General features: G+C 33.6%; 1 protein-coding gene and 1 long non-coding RNA gene across 4 annotated transcripts in view; one reads left to right on the top strand and one right to left on the bottom strand.

Moving 5' to 3' along the window:
* Positions 1-20,898, bottom strand: part of LOC125667913 (tetratricopeptide repeat protein 28-like) — a 56,667-nt gene that overhangs the window by 24,060 nt on the left and 11,709 nt on the right. Inside the window, exon 2 of one of the 3 annotated variants that reach the window (XM_048901600.2) lies at positions 12,832-13,305. In XM_048901600.2, coding sequence (XP_048757557.2) covers positions 12,832-13,305 — 474 coding nt within the window. Of the gene's footprint in view, positions 1-156; positions 835-10,158; positions 12,312-12,831; positions 13,306-20,898 lie in introns of those variants that run through there. The other 2 variants (XM_048901611.2, XM_048901605.2) reach the window with 2 other exon arrangements.
* LOC130051305 (uncharacterized) lies at positions 721-4,580 on the top strand. The gene is made up of 2 exons (XR_008799745.1): positions 721-888; positions 4,450-4,580. It is a non-coding gene; the product is annotated as an uncharacterized LOC130051305 (long non-coding RNA).

Genomic DNA, 20,898 nt, shown 5'->3' with positions numbered 1-20,898 from the left:
TATGATATTAATATTTCTTATACAGGTATCTATTTTGGAGGATAAGTAACATACGTGAAAGGATCCCTTCAGTATGAAGACCAATTCCACCATGGAAACGCTTGACTTCAAAATTCAAGCTTTTCTAAAACTCCTATCTTCCTCTTCATTTCTTACCTTTTTCTGCCCTCCTTTGGGCCCTTTAAGGTCCTTCAGCTCTTTGAATGATCGATAGGACCATTTCATCATTATGGGACTCCAAACTTTTTACGCTTGTGAAATTGTTCCAGACACCAGAATTTCATGATCATTTCCCATGAATAATAAACTCACATTTCCATGTTGTACTTTTAGCAATAAATATCCCATTCACAGCTTTCATTTTCCAACTTTCGTCTCATAAATAGAAAATTTACTCATTGATGACTAAATTCTCCTCCAATACACACATTTCTAAATACAACTCCTTAAACAAATATTTTAAAAGTCATATTTTTCACCTCAAATTTCAATAACTTTTTCCTTTAATCCTAAACTTTCACTAAAGTATGTATACTCCTCTTTCAATGGTATATTATTTCATTATACACTGGCACGAAACAGGAATAACTTTTCCATTCAGCACGTAATTTAATTCACTGATGGACATTCTGCTATATAGTGCAAGGTGCCAATTCGTAGACAAACAATGTAGTCCGCTTTTTCCCAGGTGTAAATTGATTACAGTCCAGGTAACATGACATGTTTGTAGGTTGTAGGTCTGAGAGGAAAGGTGTGACCAGGTGGTAGGTCCCTCCGATACCTAGTTCACCTGTGTTGTTGCTCTCCATACAGTTATATACTGATTTAACCTGCACAGGTAAAGACAGATCGGACTCTAATACCCTCTAATCGATCAACCATGACCAGGTAAATATATTAAGACATGTGGTCCAATGGCCAGATCAAACAAACTAATATAGGCTCGCGCTACACCTACTATTCTTGTATCATCTTTCTTCTCTGTAGAAAACTTTGTGTTTTATGAATTATGAATACCTGACGAGTGAGCGCACGCAATGCAATTTTCCAGGGTTTGATCAAACATCAATAAAACTTGGGCCCTTATACACTGCACATCAAGATATTGCAATTAATTATTTGACAGTTTTCTAATTAATATTATTTATGGTAAAAGGGTCATTTTATTTCATGAGCTGAAGCCTTATTTTACCGTCTGTACGATTCTATGCACAATTATTGATAAGATTTTTACTGCCATCCAGTACACGATAAGGCTTGTATATATACACAATCTCTCTCCCTATAAAGCAATGCTATCTGTAATAACTATAATTTTGCATTGTGAATCCTGATCTTCAAACAAAATGGAATACCTTTTCCGATTATAACTGATCATAACAATATTGCAAAATCATATGCACAGTGAAGTCACTATCTTAACGTTCGAGTAGCTTTAATGATTTTGTAACATTACAAAATTTCTAAATAGGTCCCTGAGGACAGACTTATACTAAAGAGCAATTTCTCTTGTGCACAATTATGAAGAATTATGAAAATTGTTGTGAAGCTTACATTTGCTTTGAAGATTTTAACTCTCAATTAGCAATTATCAATACTCATAATCTATAATTTCATAAAGTAAAATTAATCCTAAAGCCGTAAATCATTACAAACAGGAAACTCAATAAAAACTTAAAAACCCGACCCTAAAACATAATGTACCCTGGGCTAATTGTTGACTACCCTTTATAGGTTAACGACAAACTGGTACTGATACAATCACAAGATAGGGGTAAGGATCAAAGGAATGACCTTGAATGGTATCCTAAGGTCACTAGTTAATTGCTTTTATATTAATACATTTCTCATAAAAACTCAAGGCACCTCTATGCTGGTTTATCTACACAGGTATATGCGAAAGTGTTGTGAAACTTTACAAATATAGTGTTCAGTCCAAGATTGCTAACCAAATGAGTCTATTATATATAATCAATATCTTCTATATCACCAAAATCCTTTTAAAACATATACAAAGGGAAAAAAGCCAAAATGTAAATTTTGTTGTAAAATGTCTAAATTCCTTAAAACTTAGCTGGCAATCTATAGGGATTGTAAAATGGGTACACTTAAATGCAAAAGTGCTAGTACCCTGCACAAAATAACGTATTGAGTAAACAATTGGTGCCTTGCTCAAACCCCACATCAAAGTGGCTATTAAAAGATTTGTATGAAAACTGCCATTGAAAAGAAAACAATTTTATGAACTCAAAATCAACCTCCTAAATTTTCTTACATTCCATGCTGTGATTTTTTAATGTACAATACTATTCAATTTTCAAAATTTGGGGGGGCAAATTAAGTACAGTAAGTAACGACAAAGGCACTGCAAATTACTTTCAGTTAACGAAGGGCGTGATTCGCCTTAAAAGTTTGTGTTGATACGCAAGTGTGAATATTGATTCTAAACTCAATTTCATTCATCTACGTCTGTCTTTATACCAAAGTCTGAAAACTGCACACAATGACCTTTTGCTACCTAACTGCAAAATTGAAAGATGATCATGATTTAGAAACAGAAAATAGAAGTAAATGAAAACTTGTCGTTTACATGACAGCAGACAATGTAGGGCATATTGTGTGCATACCCAAGGTACCATTATTTAAGATAACATACCAAGGTTTAGATTGCTCCACCAAAAATGTCAGAGACTTAATGGGCTTTGAGAAGTATTGAAGACAAATTCTCTGTCTATATCCTTTAGATTTCTTATTATTTGTAAAGAGCCTTCATTATCAGGGACAAGAATCATTGTCACCTTTGATCTGTAAATCTGCACAAGGCTGTTTTGGAAAACACTGATTATTTTTAAACATCAGAATAAGCAAAATACCCTAAAATCTTGAAAATAAGCCACTCTTGATAAAGATTTGGAGGTCGTATGAATGACATGATCATGCATTGCCTCTGGTTTCTAGTCACTCTGATTTGAATACTAATGACGGAAAATAAATAAAGTACGTGATCTAAATAAATAAAGACAGCGTTTTATTTATGCAGTACATTATTGTGTCTAGTGCAAAGAAGATTTGAAAAAGATGAAGGCGCATTCATGCATTTGGCCATAGAAAACAACCTAGTCACAACAGAATTAGGGAAAAAAAGTCAAAATAAGAAAAATTTCAAGGTGTAAATTCTCAGGGTCCTAGGTTCATACAGTTGTTTCAAGCAGATGGTCTCCTTATAACCACTTGATACCCAGAAGGTAAATATTTTGTGAAAACTTTATCCGAATTCATTTCACCGACTTGTTCAAGTTTCAGAACTGAAGGTTTCACTATACAAAGCATCCTTTCTGGGCAATGAACACAGACTTACAAAGAACTTAACTGCTTTACTTTTGGCAATTCCTTACACTTTTTTCTAACTCCTGAGCCATGCCTTAGAAACATGGCCAATGAATGATTCATACATTTAAAATGTTAAGATTTAAATTGTTCTTAAATTTTTAAAATCTAGGGATTCAAAAGACTTGTTAACTGTAATTAGGATAAGGTTCAAAAACCTGTCTAGCATGCCAAGATTTTACTTTGATGGTCAACCATCTACAAAATCAGGCATGCAATAATTATAAGCCTCAAAGGAAACATTTTCAATGAACTGTACAGAATTATTACTGTCTTAATTGTTTTCTTCTTCAGAAAGATGTAAAATCATTGTTTTCCATCCAAAGGAAGGCATGACAAGGATATTTTTCACAATAAGATTCTTTTATGATTGACCAAGTTACAAAATAATTACTCTATGAATATAATTTTCTCTCATTTTGCAAAACTCCTTTAGTCACTACCTTCTCTAGTGAGTGTGTCCTTGTACAGCTGTGAAAATGGGTCAATTAAGAATAGTTTAAATTATTATATTCACAAGAAAGAGCAGAAATCTCTCTCTCTCTCTCTCTCTCTCTCTCTCTCTCTCTCTCTCTCTCTCAAATTCAAGTGTCAATGCAGTTTTAGTTCCTTCCATTTAATATTACAATGCTGTGTGAAACCTTACTCTTACTGATACAACATGGTAATTCTGAATATGACCCTAAATGAAATATCAATCCCTTCAATTAGACTTAAGTTGGTCATTACATTTATTTCAGCTATATAAGGAATGAAAAGACTAGGTTATTTCATAGAGAATATTTGCAAAGAAATGATTGTTTATCTAACCTGTTTTAATAAAACATAAGTAGTTAATCACATCTGAATATTTTACAATCTTCAAAAACTGAGGTGATAAAAAGGGTTCTAACATCAAGGCAGGTCTTTTTCTTGTGAGTGTAAGCTAGCTGGTTTAAGATAAATCAGTAAACATATAGCATGTATTGAAACATTGCCATTTTTAACAGCATAATGCTGATCAATGTACTTTTAATCTTTTTACTTGATAAACTCAAAAGTTATTTTCAATTCTTACAACAGGGTGATTGACGAGGTGAATTTATTGCTGTGACAAAAGAGAGACAACTCCTGTTTGCTTCACTAAGAGGATTTGCTAAGACCTCCTGGGACTGTTTTAACAGTTTAAAATGATTAAAGCATTTCCAAACTTTTCTAACTTTTGGTCAATTTAACCTATTAAGCTATTGACTTGCTTTCAACACTGTATATTGCCCCAATGCTGATTCACTACGAAGGTCGAATTAGTTGGCTGAAAGGAAGTATTTCATACCATTTGAGTGAAAATTATTCTTGATATTATTGACAGTGTTACATGTACACTAAAAGGGTGCTGAGAGGGACTCCTGAGGGTGGCGGAAAGGGTAAAAAGACGTAAATGCAAAACAAACAATTAATTTTCAAAAACATGCTGAAATACAAAACAAACCAGCTTCAAATAAAATCAACAGACTCCGTTACAAAACCAACAATCACAGATGCATAACCACAGTCGTGAACGGAATTAATGCTACATGTGTGCATAAAAGACGGACATTAACTGAATTAACACTAAATGGCATGCAAGACTATCTATGTAATCATTATATGTGTACATATTTTGAAACGTAATTCCTGCGAAATTATTATACACATGGAATTCCATAAAAATGGTATTTGGTTAAAAACTAACTTGTAACTTGTCTATTTATTTAGTACTATACATACAGATCAATGGCAGATTCAGAGAGAGTTTAAGTCCCCCCCCCCCCCCCCCCCCAAAAAAAGAGTGAAGGATAAAGCTACAATTTTTGTTCCAACATAAAGAGTGAAAAGGTTCAATATATGTCTATATCAAGTTAAAGTTTAATTAATGAAAATGCTTCCAAATTTTTCAAATCCCATGAGCTTCCAGGGGCAGCTAGGGCACTTCACCGACTGCTCCTAAAAGAGGACTCGCGTGGTTTACAAACCTCTGGCTTAGTCTAGAATGGCCCCCTTTAACATCAATTCAAGGATCTGCCTTTGCAGATGTATGCAATCTGAAATTTTATTCAATTAGAACACTTAATTTGGCTCTAAATGCATTTTTACTTTTGTATATTATCCTGTATCCTGTGTTTACATTGAAAATTTAATGATAGCATGTGTGTCCAGTGTAGACCGGTTTCTATGGCACACCATATTTATATCTATTTCTCCAAGAAGATATCTTACATAATCTATGAGATATCTTCTATTTTTAATAAGATATCTAATAAATTTTATAAGATATACATTATAATTTACGGTTAATAAGATATCTCATAAAATATATAAGATATCATATAAACTAGCTATTTAAGATCTCTCATAAAGTTTATAAGATATATCATAAAGTTTGAGATATCTTATAAAAAATAGACAATATCAAATGAATTTATTTTTATAGGATATTTCATAAAACATATAAGATATCCTATTTGTTTTATAAGATATCTCATAAACTTTATAATATATCTTATATAATTTCATAAGATATCTCATAAATGAATTCTTATAAGATATCATAACTTTCATAAGATATTTTATAAAAGAAAGTTTCCATATCTCATCTCACATCATTTATGTACAGTTTTTAAGATATCTCATAAAATATAAGATATCTTATAAACTAAACAAGATATCTCATAAACTTTATAAGATATCTCATGAATGGCAAAGATAACGAACAGTGATCAATCTTATAACTCCTATTAGCAATACAAAATAGAGAGTTGGGTAAACACGGACCCCTGGACACACCAGAGGTAGGATTAGGTGCCTAGGAGGAGTAAGCATCCCCTGTCGACCGGTCACACCCGCTGTAACCCACTCATAACGTTTATGAATTATCTTATAAAATATATGAGATATCTTCTAAACTTTCTTTTATAAGATATCTTATACAAGTTTTAAGATATTGTATAAAAGTTATAAGATATCTTATAAAAGTTATAAGATATATATGAAGTTTATGAAATATCTTATAAAAATTCATTTATGAGATATCTTGTAAAGTTTTATGAAATATCTTATAAAACATATAAGACATCTTATATGTTTTATAAGATTTCATATAAAGGATAAAGATATCTTAACTTTTATAAGATATCTCATAAAATTTATGAGATACCTTTCAAGAGGAATAAATGTCAAAATGGTGTGTCCTAGGTTTCACTGTTTACACTATCAAATGTTGTGTTAGTACAAAAGTTTTCATATTGTCAATAAAATTGCATTGAAAGATAATCTTTTACTACAATTTTAACTAATATTGCCATTTCATACACACTAATCATTCATGAAAATTTGCTGTTACAATCAAAATCCATTTTTCACTTACATTATTAAATACGAAAGTAAAAACAGTTTAGAATCAACCAATATGCCACAAGAGATACAATATGCATATACTTAAATCCACATACCACAGAGATGCCACTAGTTGACTTCACAGATTTAGATACCAGATGAAATGCACTGTTAGCCATCAAAAGCAGAATTCAGAAAACAATAAGAACCACTACTAACATTTTGTACACACGACATTTAAACCCAGAGGGGTAACACCTCACACTTTCACACAAACTAGCCAAACCAAGAGACTGATGTAACCAGTTTTTTGTACATATTTGTTCAGAGATTTTCAGACTGTGGACACCACTTCAAAACTTATTATGGACAAAAACAGACATAATGGACAGGTTGACTTAAGTCAATATACCAACACACTGGACCAAACAATCCCCATTTCCTCTCACAAATAAATCTCTATTCACTCCATTTTTATCCCATTACTGTATTTCTTTGCTCTCACTACTGCGTCTTCACAGAGTAAAGGGAACTAACTCTTACAGTCTTATTTATGTTAATAACATCCTGAGACACATACATAAAAAGAACAAGAATGTTTTGTTTAAAAAGTGATTGATTACTTTAAATCCCTTAGAAGCAACACACACTGCATATTTTTAACACACCGACTGCACCCATAGACAGGTGTAAAGAACCCACTATCTAACAGTGACAGCTCAAAATTCCTATCTTTATTCAAGTTGAAACTGAACGGAATTTGAACATTGATAAGGGAGGATAATATGGCTGAAAGGTCCTTAAAATGATCAATAGGGACACATTTTTTTCAATCAATTGTCAGAAGATTGTGATGCAGACGACATTGTTTTAGACTTTGTACAGATATTTTTTTTTTCCTCTGTGATATGGATGATCTTGCGATTTTCACCTGTGCGTTACATAACACCTGAATTATATACAGGGTTGCCTTGCACAATAATTAGAACTTCATTGATTTTTCTAATGACCAGAATAAATATCCTTAAACGGTATTTGTCAGGTGAATTCTTTTAGAAGAGAGTGATTATGTTTCATGTGAAGTTTTTGGGAAGACATGGATAACCTCAGACATCAGGCTGGTTCTGTAATACAAGAGTCTTTTTCATCAGACAAATAATTTTTCAATCCTCTGCAGTAGTAAAATCTCACTTGCTCAACACTTGTTTTGAACTGATCTTTGGGGTTTTCGGTGTATACCTGAGGGGTTGTAAATTGCAGCACAACACAAATACATTTATGACAAATGGCCAATAAAATGCACTAAACCCAAGAATTAGACAACTTTCACAGTTTAAAGCAAGTTCATCCAAAACTCCAGCATTGATGGAAACACTAGGACATATCAACCACATGTTTTATGAATATCATGATTTGTCCATGGATGAGTTACTGCATTAATAGGTCCAAGCTAGGAGATGACAGAAGTATGACAGCAAAGGTTATTTATCATCTCACTATGAAGCAGCTCTCTGTTGTCCAAGGAACTGACCGAATTTGGCAGCAATTAATTCAGGACCTGATAACAGTAGTTCTTATAGGTTTTCTGGTCAATACACAGTGTAAATAAGGGAGATAATATATCTTATCTAAAAGAAATATCATACATAAATTCCATGACTTTGATGACTATCAATGAGGTTTAAATCCAAGTTTTGAAGTATTGTAATTGTTTTTTAAAAGTATACTTTTTAATTTCTACCTTGAAGGAGAATTATGAATTAAAAGTGGGGTCAAAGTGCTTGTTATTGAGCTACAGAGTGTTCAACTTGAACATTTTTGCATTTAAAAGTTACTTACGAATTATTTGCATTTTAAAACTAGTCTTATATGTTGGTGTCAACACGAATCAATTATTACATCAAATCACGTCTTCTAACATTATAGATATGAAAAAGTTTAATGCTAGTAGATGGGGGGGGGGGGTGGGGGGGGGGGGGGTGTTGGGGGGGTGTTGGGGGGGGGGGGGTGTTATGACCTTTTCACACTTGAAATACAGAAAAAATCATCATACTGAAATTGTGAGTTTAAAAAGATATGCTTGAAGTATAAAATCAAGTTTTTAAAATTGTACATGAGTTACAAAGTCTCGCCTTAAATTTAAGTCGGAACTTTAAAAGGGCATACAATTTTTAAAATTATTGACCAAAAAGCTAAATTTTTATACAAAATTCAGGTAATTTAATGTGGATGTTTGTAAGAATTGTTGTTCTCTTTGGGAAAAATATTTAACTATTAAAATTAAAGAATTTAATGCCATTATAATCTTACTACTTGATTATGAATTACTCAGATTGAAATACATTCTGGAGGTATAGGTATTGATGATATATATCAGTTGAAACAAAAATGGTAAAATAATATAGATTTAAGAATTTTTTTTATTAAACAATCTTTTCATCACAAAATGCAGTCCTTTTCAAACACTTAAAAAATTTGCAATGACTTAAAAAATTTACATGGATATAGCTATAAGTCATAATTGTATATATGTTTGGACCAATGAAATAAGTATTGAATCGTTACCTACGGTTATAGCATCTACTCACACAGATGTGCTCAAAAGCCAAAGAGTCAACTTCCTAAAGTACCATAATGTACCAAGGTCCAAAAATATTAACAAAGCCTTGCTATCTGCATTAATGACATATATTGTATACAGCATTTCATAAAGGATGACTGTCCTTGCTGAAAATGTGGAAAAAAATATCAAACTTAAAATATGGATGTGCCCTCCTCTTCGCAATTTGAAAACAACAAAAAAAAAAACTCTGTATCAACAATACTCGAAGTAAAGGTTCAATTTGAAAGTTATAGACAACAGACAACAGTATGTGTAACCTTTCTGCATTCAAAACAATAATTATCTTCCACATAAAAAAATTTTTAAAAGAAAATTCAAATGACTCCTGCAAAAAAAAAAGTACGAAAAAAGATTGAAACTCTTTGTAAAGTATACAATATATTGGATTTTCAGTTTTACTTTGAGAACGAATTTTACTTCATTAGATGCAGGTATTGCTTTACCTGTGTTCATAATAAACGTGCTTCACTGTACGCAATACAGCATATAATAAAGTTACTTCATTTCAAAAGACCTTTGTAAGAACAAATGTATATCTCATTGACAATGACCCTCTGTCGGAGTCCACTATTCTACTAATGAAAAGTAATTATGTTAAAAAAAACCTAACTACCACACAAAATTACCACACAAAATTCTTAAATCTTGATGATATTTCAATGAGCAATGTATAGTAATTTTGGTCCTGAGCTATCAAGCCTGACACAGTTAGTGACATTCTACACAGAAAACAGATTTTTAAAAAGATTTGCTGGCATGGTGTTACTTCTCAAAGATCTTCGAGCTCTAAGACTTACTTGAAATGCCCCTGGCATTAGGTTCCAGAGGCCACAAAGACATCAAGACCAATATGGCCTATAAGCCTACACAATAAGTTCACAATCAGTAAGGTCTCAGGTTCTACCATCTATTTCTTTGTCTGGTTAAGAGGAGCTCGGTCTAGACTCCACATAATGTAGCACTCTTCCATTGACACATGTGCAGGTTAACAGTATCTTAATTTCAGCAGAGCGTAGAGAGAAAAAAACACTCTCTGTATAAACATGGGCTTTATGGGGACTAAATTCATTTACAACTCTCTTGCACGTTCTATTGAAACCCAGGCATTAAGTATGTGCTCAATTAACAGAATACCAATTTGAGTCATTTTAAATATCCATATACCAAATGACTGGAAGTCGCAGCACAAAAGATATTTAATACAAAATAATTTATATTCTAGATCAAACAAGATATGCAAATTTTTAGAAATTGTCTGTATGTAAGAAGAGGGAAGGCTGGTCCGTCAACTCTTTCACCATACCTCAAAACCGTTTCTTTTTACAGTCTGCACCCAACATCACAATGCACAAAGCCATTTATATTTACAGGGTGCTTCTGAAGTAATGTTGACAGATTTTTTAAAAGTTTTATCTTGAAGTACACCAATTAACATTCTTTTTTGGTTCATATCACATTGCATTACGTCACTCAGTTCATCATCAGGTTCTGTATAGTGGTAGCTCAATCGGATGAACATTTGCTTCATGACCCAAAGATTATGGGTTTGAACACCTCGGCCACGCCAGACCGCACAGAAATTGTTCCTGAGCCAAGCACTTGACTCATAAAAAGGTCAAAGTCTCTGTGTTTTTATTTCTCATATTTTTGAGATTGTCTGTTGTTCTTCATAACTGTTCTTCTGCTACCTCTTAAACGTATTACTATTATGTTTATTTATACATACAGTATATATTATGTTCCCCTCTGGTATTTGAATTGAATTGAATTGAAAGTTGCGGGGCTTTCAGATGAGACCTTAAAAAACTGAGGTCCAGGGTCGTGGTAGGTGTTGGCACAATAAAGACCCCTCAGTGCTAAATGCCTTGGAGCTTCTGACATAGGTTACAATTTGTAGCACTTCACCTGCAGCTGGTGACACCAGTGTGACAGGTTCCCCGAGATGTTAAACAACAAACCCTTGCCAAGATTAGAAACACTGAAAACCTACAATAGTTAGTGACCTTTGGGAATTCACCTCTAAAAATCTCATAACAGAAGTTAAATCCAACTGACTTGAAATACTATATATATACGAGTACACAGAGAAATTTTTCCTTGTAAGTATTTTTTATTTATTACTATTTTATTATAATTTTATGACATTTTAATGATGAACATTACCCTTGTGAACTTTTAACGATAAATTGATGATGTTAAGCTTAGCGTGGAAGCATATCAGTATAATCTTTGAAAAAGTACGTATTGAATATTCAGGAATTATTAATAGATCTACATATGATTGCAGTCCTTTTCACAAACAAAATTTTTACATTAGTGCAATTATCAATTTTATTAGGGAATAAATTGTACCTTTTCCGAATTTCGAGAGCATGATAATGGAAAACCTTATACTTATATTAAGTGTATAACAAAAAAGGGCTCTCCTCCTCTTTTCAAAATTCGTATTTGGATGAATTAGGGATTAGCGCCTTTGCAGTTACCTACAGTTAATGTTAAAACTCTGTTAAGTTCAAATTAAATGACAAGACATTTGTAGTTGGTAGTGTGTCAAGGATTGAAGTTGTGGGTATTTAAATGGGGTCTGATCAATTGCAGAACAAATGCGAGGAATCTGACACCAGCAGTTAGTGATTTTGGGGTCTATCCATCTACATATCACTCAGTCTGATGCATATCGGAGGGAATTGTGGGAATGAGATAACCATCTGAATTGTGGGTAATACTGAATGAGCCTGAATGGGAAAAAATAATCCTCCTGGAGAATGGAACCCTATCCTACAAAGACTCCAAAACAAACATTGTACATGGCGGATTAATTTTAGGTCCTTTACCTTTTGTTCCTTCCAAAAACCTTTACAAAAATAATTGGATATATTGACATGCAGGCATTTATTTTTTGGAATGCTGTACTGACAAGGAATATCACACACGAAAAAAAAAAAAGACCCCGGACATTCTCTATACACAGTAGACTAGTACCCATTTAAAATGCAACTCTGGTCCTACCTATATCACATAAAGTAACAATGATAGTTGATGTATCATCATCTATTGAGCAGTAAATCAAGGTGCAACTATTGTTTACTTGCAAGGAAAACAATCACCTGTCTGCTTTTAAAGGCTAATTTTTCAAAGTCACCTTGAAAATTTTGCATAAGTCTTTTCATCCCAGTGTTGAAAAATGATAGAATTATGCAAATGTGTGCATTCGGGTTATTTTATAACAAAATCTGTAAAATTACGGTCTCTTTCTTTAAATCCTCTACACCTAATGAAACTTAATACTTTCGTCAGATACAAGAGACGGCAAGCGTTCTGCCACCCAACATACGTTACTGGTGGCAAGAGGTCACCTCATTTTTGACAAAACTGAAATAGCTTATGATATCAATGAAAAAGATGACATTTACAACAATTTTGATAAATGTACATCTTTAATGTGATATATGCAATTTCAAGGAGCCTACCTTTGCCCATTTTGGGTTGAGCTGCATAGCTTGCTTTGCATCCTCTAGACTCTTGTGGAACTGCCTCAGTTTGCAGTATGCTGCTGACCTGTTGGTGAAAAGGATGTGGTTGGACGGATCAAGTCGGATGGCCTCAGAGTACAGTTGAACAGCCCTTCGGAAATCTCCATTGTTTACAGCTTCCGAGCTTTCTCGAATCTTCTGTAAATACAAGGTCTGGTCGGCTCCTCTGGGTCCACAAGAAGATAGCTGACTGTCAGCGGAAAATGAAGCAGGTTCTCTGGGACTCACTGCAGCATGGTTGGAGTACGTTTGTGAGGGTTCGGCATGATGGTGGGGAGTGCGGTGCGTGATTGGGGAGGGTGGTTCTCTGGGAGATGGGGGTCCCTTGGATCTGGGTGAGGGTGGTCCTCGTACACCATGTGAACGATGAAAAGGCTGAGCTGAACTGTGTGTGGCTTTGTCTTCACCAGGCTGTAGAAAGCAAGAAAACAATATTTTTATCAATATATAAATTTTCTTTTCTAGCCCTTGTCTCATCAAAGGAGACATAAAACAATAAGCATCTTTCCAAAAAGTTCCATGCAAACTCTTCCAAAAGTATCAATTTACCAGTAGTTCAATGAAAGCCTTTATCTTATTGATAATTAATCCACTATTGCAATGTTGCCCAGCAAGAGGACTGTGCTTACTTTCATGACATTTCTTACACAGCTAAAGTCTCACTTTAATCTTATGAAACTACTATCAAACATGAAATGTGGAATGGTTACAAATACAAATGAGATCTAATGGGATTTCACTAGTTTGTATGAAATCGGAGTGGTCATACCTCAATACAAGCATTATAAAGGACCATCAATGCATATGTTACAATATAATATTGCTCCTAGCACACAGGTCAATATTTGTGTGACTATAGTTATCAGAATGGAAAATCCAATTTTGAATTGACATTAATAGTCCACAAAGTCAATCACTTGCAGAAACTTTCGACAATATGACAAGCAATGTCCAGTCAATGGTCAATTTATGGACAAGGTGTGACCCCCCAAAAAAGCATGATGTCAAAATTACTGTATGCATATGCTAGTGTGCATTTGCATATTTCAAAGTTATATATGCCATATTCTTTGGATATCAACGTAGGAATAAAAAGCATGTATTTTATATCAAGCTACACAAGTTATACACTTTATGCAATTTAACTCAATCATATTCAAAAGTAATCAAGTTAATTTCCTATTTAATCATGTATTCTCCAAGTCGGATAGTGAACGAACCCATTTCAAAATATTGATGATCACTTGATGTTGCATGCGGAATATCAAAATTAAACAACGTGAAAGCGTGTACGGCCTGCAGGCTGTTGACAGGACACATTTAGCAATACAGACAGAAAACAGGGTAGAAAGAACCACTTTGAGCAATAGAAGGTGAGTTAAATTTTAAATTTAACATGAAATCACAATAAAATATACCGGAACTCCCATGATATTTCAAATAATATTTTTCTCGCACGCTTGCACACAACCACCATAAACGTCACTCATAGATATGTACTAGAAAATCATCATTTTTCCCTTACATTAAGTAAACCAGTACTCCCTCAATACCCGTATATAATTTGTCGAAATTGTCAAATCATATCATTTTCCGTAGTTTATCATACTGACAAAACTTTGGTCTAGTTTTGAACATCAAACAAAATATTGTTTAATATGGTACATATATATATACCTTTAATATACATGAATATTGTGTAGTTTTGTTGGAAGACATCAGGAACAGGATTCAGAGCGAGTAAGCATAAGCTCTGCAGAAACCAGCAGCAGCCTTTCTTATAATGCTCTTTCAGCTATTTATATTTCACGAGACAAAATATATCTTCACAATCTTGTTGGATTTATCAGGAAGACAAAATTTTCACAAACATTAACTTAATTCATTACAATTTTGTATATATCGATTATAGAAATGTATTCACTAGAACCATATTTTCTTGTCGAGGCAACTTCACAATTAAAGAATAAGGTTCTCGAGAAGAAAAGGTGGTCAATAATACTCATATTAAACTATTAACTGGAAGCTATAGAATGAACTTGTAACTGTATTGCTGGACAACCTTGTGCAACCACAAATTTTTAAGTTAGGTAAGATGCCACCATATTTCGTAATCTATTTACCACTTAAAATGATAGTGTTATTTAATGGGTGTTCAGCATTCATTGATAGTTTATCTTCTGCTATCTCTGATATCATGAATTTATCAGGCAGAATGCACCAAGTATAATCATAAATTACTTAATGGCTGGTTACTTCAGTGAATTTTTAAAATCTGTAAAAGGTAGACTATTATACATCAATATCGCGATGATACCACACCGCCATTAAGTAAACGATAATTATACCTGGAATGTTACGCACCAGGTGACTTGAAACGACTGATCCAACTTGATCAATATTTCGTTGCAAGAAGATATTTATTCTACACAAGAAAATCATTGTTTGCTGTGAACGACAAACTTCCTGGCACTTACACTGTTTAACACTTTATTAACGTGTGCACATCTACAATTCACCACACTTTAATCAAATGTTTCCCCAAACTCATAATTTTTAAAACTGCCTTACAGATAAAAGTTTTATCAGTGACTGTAGAACACTGATAAAATAGCTGCAAAATCAGACGCATGGTTTCTGGCCTATGTGGTATAATGGAAAGCTATAGGTCTTACTGGACAGTTAGTCTGTACCCCCAAACAGCTAGAGGTTCAGCAGCAACACTTTCATTCTATATGTTCATTTACATATATTAACATTTCCAAAGTTTTTGCCTTTGATGTCTTTACAGTTTGTAATGATAGACATTTCCTCATGAATGCGCTGCAGTTGTAAACAATGAACGGTGTATCACATGAATCTTGATAAACATAGTACGTCTATTTTAAAAGCTTGACAGAAATTGAAATAGAATGTAAACATAAAATTAAATTTCGTTTTTGAAGAAACATTGAGGGTATGAACTGAATAAATGCTTCATGCTGGCATACTTTTCATAAAGCACTACCATATTTCATTATATATATATAACTCTCATGCATTTTCAAACATGAAATTCATATACTCTCATGTATTTTCAAAAATGAAATTTATATCTTAAGTATATCTTTTTTTTATATCTTCATTGCATTTTATTTTCATTTGAGACGTTCCTATTGCAAAAAAAGACCTTTATCTTATCCAACAATGTTTTGAAACGTCATAAAGAAAAAAACATGACGTCAATCGTCTTTTTTTTTGCATACTTGTATATTACCAATCACCAGTTTGTTGTCCTCCTTGATTGGCTGTAATATCTTAACGACAATCTATATTGCTCTAATATTTTGAGGGATCGTTCTCTGTAGTTCATACTTTAGCACGGAATTACTTAATGGCCTTTTTTACTCAAAACGGCTCATTTTATTTCAATTCATTTTTTTATTACAGAGGCCTATAAGGAGCATAGGGATGTTAACAGAGCCTCTTGTAGGCCGGGGTATGTCTTACTGGATCATAAAAAAGAATATGTCATATCATGATAAGTCCTAGAGATAGGACATTACAATTGGACTTAACAATGAAAACTTTCAATATACCACCTTGAATTCATATCTGGACAGATGAATTCAGCTGAACAAACTTGGAATTTCAGAGAGTTGATCAATATATATTCATATAATTTGCATCTCGGATAAGGCAAATTCAGCAGTCTTGCACCTGTCTAGCAGAATTTCTTTTGACGACGATAAAAATTATGTATGACAAAATTTATGTATATTTAAACTGATCTGATAAAAGCATGATTAATATGCAATTTATAAGGTATCTCACTCAAACTTCAGGTTAATTTGATCTAATTTTTCACATTGTATACTGGATTCAAATTGAATTTGGTTTTTTGTGAATATATTAGAAATATGAAACCTGCTGCAATTTACAATTTATTTGAAAATTTGAATTATAACCTGATTTTTTCCTCTGAAACTACAGATTTTACAAACTGTCTCCGTATCACTGGAGGCCATCAATTAAACTAAACGAATCACAATAAGCTTACAGTATGTTTGTGATGAATAGGACAGACCATGAGAGACAAGGTTGTGTCTGGTCCTAATGCAGGAATCATTACAACAGAAACAACATTGTGTCTGGTCCTAATGTGGGAATCATTACAAGAGACAATATTGTGTCTGGTCCTAATGTGGGAATCATTACAACAGAGACAACATTGTGTCTGGTCCTAATGTGGGAATCATTACAACAGAGACAACATTGTGTCTGGTCCTAATGTGGGAATCATTACAACAGAGACAACATTGTGTCTGGTCCTAATGTGGGAATCATTACAACAGTCTCAGACAACATTGTGCCTGATCCTAATGTGGGAATCAATACAACAATGATAACAAAGCGACTCCAGATTTGAATGTGGACATCAATACAACAGAGACAATACTGTCTATGGTCCTTAGAGATGCAGGCATGATTCAATACAACAGACAACATTGCCCCGGGTCCTAATGTGGGGATGAATACAACAGAGACAACATTGTGTTTGGTCCTAATGCAGGAATCATTTCAACAGAGACAACATTGCCCCGGGTCCTAATGTGGGCATAATACCAAAGTAACAATATTGTGTCTGTTCCTCAGCTGTGGTCATCAATATCATATCTCTGCTGCTTTGTCAAACTAAATGAGAGTTATATATTAGATCTTGGACTTTTGGAATCCAACACAATCAGTTACCAGCAAATTTTAACAAACCAATCACAGATTTCGCATTTGTGTCTGAAATTTCTGAATTTATTATACCAAGATGGTAATAGTTTAATTCTTTATCTCTAAAAATAGGTTCCATGCCACAATGTTTTAAAAAAAAAAAAAAGTTTGTTAAAATGAAATGAAAGCACATGTGTATTCAAACACCCACATATTAATATAAGGACTGAAATTTTCACTGCCAAACACACTTATCAGAATTCAAATGAAGTACGGACTCATATTGTTGCATGTGCAATTGCACTTTAAAAGTTTTGCTTTAAAAATCCATTTGTAGAGAACCCTAACTTTTGAAACGAGAACAAAGACTTACTGAGACGTAACACCGAGATAATTTCTACTATCTGATAATGAGACAACGTGCAATTCAAAGGAACCTTTCAAAGGTGAACATTAAGGAATCTCAGCCATTCAAACATTGACATGTACAAGAAATTGAATGCTCTAACTATGTAATATTGTAACTGTTCCTTGATTGATAATAAAATGTTACAGGGAAGATAATTGAGTGTCCAGTCCATTATTAAACAGAAAGCATGTGGACCTGGTCTTCATAATAAAATGTTACAGGGAAGATAATTGAGTGTCCAGTCCATTATTAAACAGAAAGCATGTGGACCTGGTCTTCATCATAAAATGTTACAGGGAAGATAATTGGGTGTCCAGTCCATTATTAAACAGAAAGCATGTGGACCTGGTCTTCATCATAAAATGTTACAGGGAAGATAATTGGGTGTCCAGTCCATTATTAAACAGAAAGCATGTGGACCTGGTCTTCATCATAAAATGTTACAGGGAAGATAATTGGGTGTCCAGTCCATTATTAAACAGAAAGTATGTGGACCTGGTCTTCATAATAAAATCTTACAGGGAAGATAATTGAGTGTCCAGTCCATTATTAAACAGAAAGCATGTGGACCTGGTCTTCATAATAAAATGTTACAGGGAAGATAATTGAGTGTCCAGTCCATTATTAACAGCATGTGGACCTGGTCTTCATAATAAAATGTTACAGGGAAGATAATTGAGTGTCCAGTCCATTATTAACAGCATGTGGACCTGGTCTTCATAATAAAATGTTACAGGGAAGATAATTGAGTGTCCAGTCCATTATTAATAAAATGTTACAGGGAAGATAACTGAGTGTGACCAGTCCATTATTAACAGCATGTGGACCTGGTCTTCATTTCTTCTTTAAGAGTCGTTACTCTTCCTAAATCGTATAAAATATTTCCCAAAGCAAGAGATCTACTAAAATTACAATTTATTTTTTAAATTATTGTCATTTCAATGTCCATTGTATATACACACTTATACATGCACTATCACCATGTAAAGCACATGCACTTTTCAGTTACATCACTTGAAATCAGTCTCTTTCAACCGGTAGTAACTCGAATTACGATGAGTTCAAAGATCTGTCTGTGTGTCTGCTTGTTCATCTGTTCACAACCTTTTGAACTATGCAAGATAAAATCTTCCTATAAACTGGTTATGTGAAATATTAAAAACTCTACTCTGAATCAACATAAAGATCATAGGTTGAGGTTAAAGGTCAAATCTGCCATCAGGACTTACAACTGTTGGGAACATGGTGCATCAAGAAAACATCTTGCTGAAATTGTATCTACAGAAAAAAAAAAAAAAAAACCTCCAGCAAGCCGCTCTGGATACAAGACAGCATAAGTGATTTGTAGATAAACAACTTGTCAACCATACCCCTCTATATTCTGTAGGATCAGAGCCCTGCTCCCCTTTCACACTACCAACACTATACCTCCCTTCATACAAAAACCCACTCAACAGCCTGCAACATGACTCGACTCATTGTTGTCTGGCAAAACTACAAATTCCAACAAACTCTCTGCGGATATCATGTAGCTTAACACAACAAAATGAGATGATACACGATATTATTTGGGTTTCTCAGGCTTCAAAATCATTCTACAACTCCATTAATCTATGATGTATCTGTTTCTAAAGATTTTGATATATTACTACAAAAACTTTGTTATTAATTCCTACATGTATTTGCAGATGTCTAGTGTCTACTTTTCCAATGTAATAAGAATATACTTTCTCTTAAACTAGGATCACTTTCACAATGAAATGTTGAAGTATAAAAATTCAATGATTTTACACTCGAGCCATTTACACAAAACTCTGCAGAACGTGTTCAGAATTAATAAAATATTGTCACTTTCCCAGTAACAAAAATCAACCATTTTTAAATATGACCTTACAAGCAATTTCTCATACCCAGCTGAATGTTTCTCTTTCCTTCATAATTGAGAGTGATCTCCTTCACACATTTTACTCAAGGAAGCAACCTGACTGAGAATATACTTACAAAGAAAGATCTGCATTAAACCTTTCCCTTCATATTTCTTTTCAACTACATGCATACTAATTTCTCTCCTCTTTCTTTCTCTTCCATGCAGCTACCTTTATTTCATTTTACAGTGCCTACCTCACACTTCTTTATTTCATTTTACAGTGCCTACCTCACACTACCTTTATTTCATTTTACAGTGCCTACCTCACACTTCTTTCAACCACTTCTTAAATAATACTCTTCTTGAATTTCTTTAAATTTGCATGTTCCTTTACTAGTCCTCTTTACTCCTTCAATTACGATTGGTCTATCAGCATGGCTGTGATGACATCCATGCATTTTCTCCCATGCTACTATAATCCTTGATTAGACTTGTATAAGAACAGCACAAATCCATCCCTTTTGGTATCTTTTTTCTTGAAAATCAACTTGTGAGCAAGAGGTCACAAGTTCAAATTACTAAAACATTAGAATAGCAGTTGTTCCTTCTCTTTAAGCTTTGCATAAAGGACCTTTTAGATAATAAAAACGTTAAAATCAATATGCTCAGTATGTTTCAGTAGACAAAGACACAGCAAAGAACTATGCTGCATTTGACTATATATAGTATAATTATAGACCTTTCATTTTTAAAACACTATGTACCTAATTATCTGGTGTTCTCTCTATAAGAGCTCAGATCTGAAACTGCACACAACATCTATGCACAATGTTGTCTACTATTATATTGTGAACCAACTTTTATTCATGTGTAACAAGCATCCGAGAAGTGCTACATTAAGCATTTGGGAAACTCATGTGTGACAGGCATCCAGGAGATTTGTGAGTGACATTTAAATATCTGGAAGATTCATGTGAGACAAGTGTCTGGGAGATTCTGACAAGTATAAGAGAGTATGATTCAT

Source organism: Ostrea edulis, chromosome 1 (genome assembly GCF_947568905.1).
Source record: "Ostrea edulis chromosome 1, xbOstEdul1.1, whole genome shotgun sequence".
NCBI classification, from domain to species: domain Eukaryota; kingdom Metazoa; phylum Mollusca; class Bivalvia; order Ostreida; family Ostreidae; genus Ostrea; species Ostrea edulis.
Note: the sequence above shows the minus strand (reverse complement) of the source record. Positions and strands in the feature narration are given on the sequence as shown.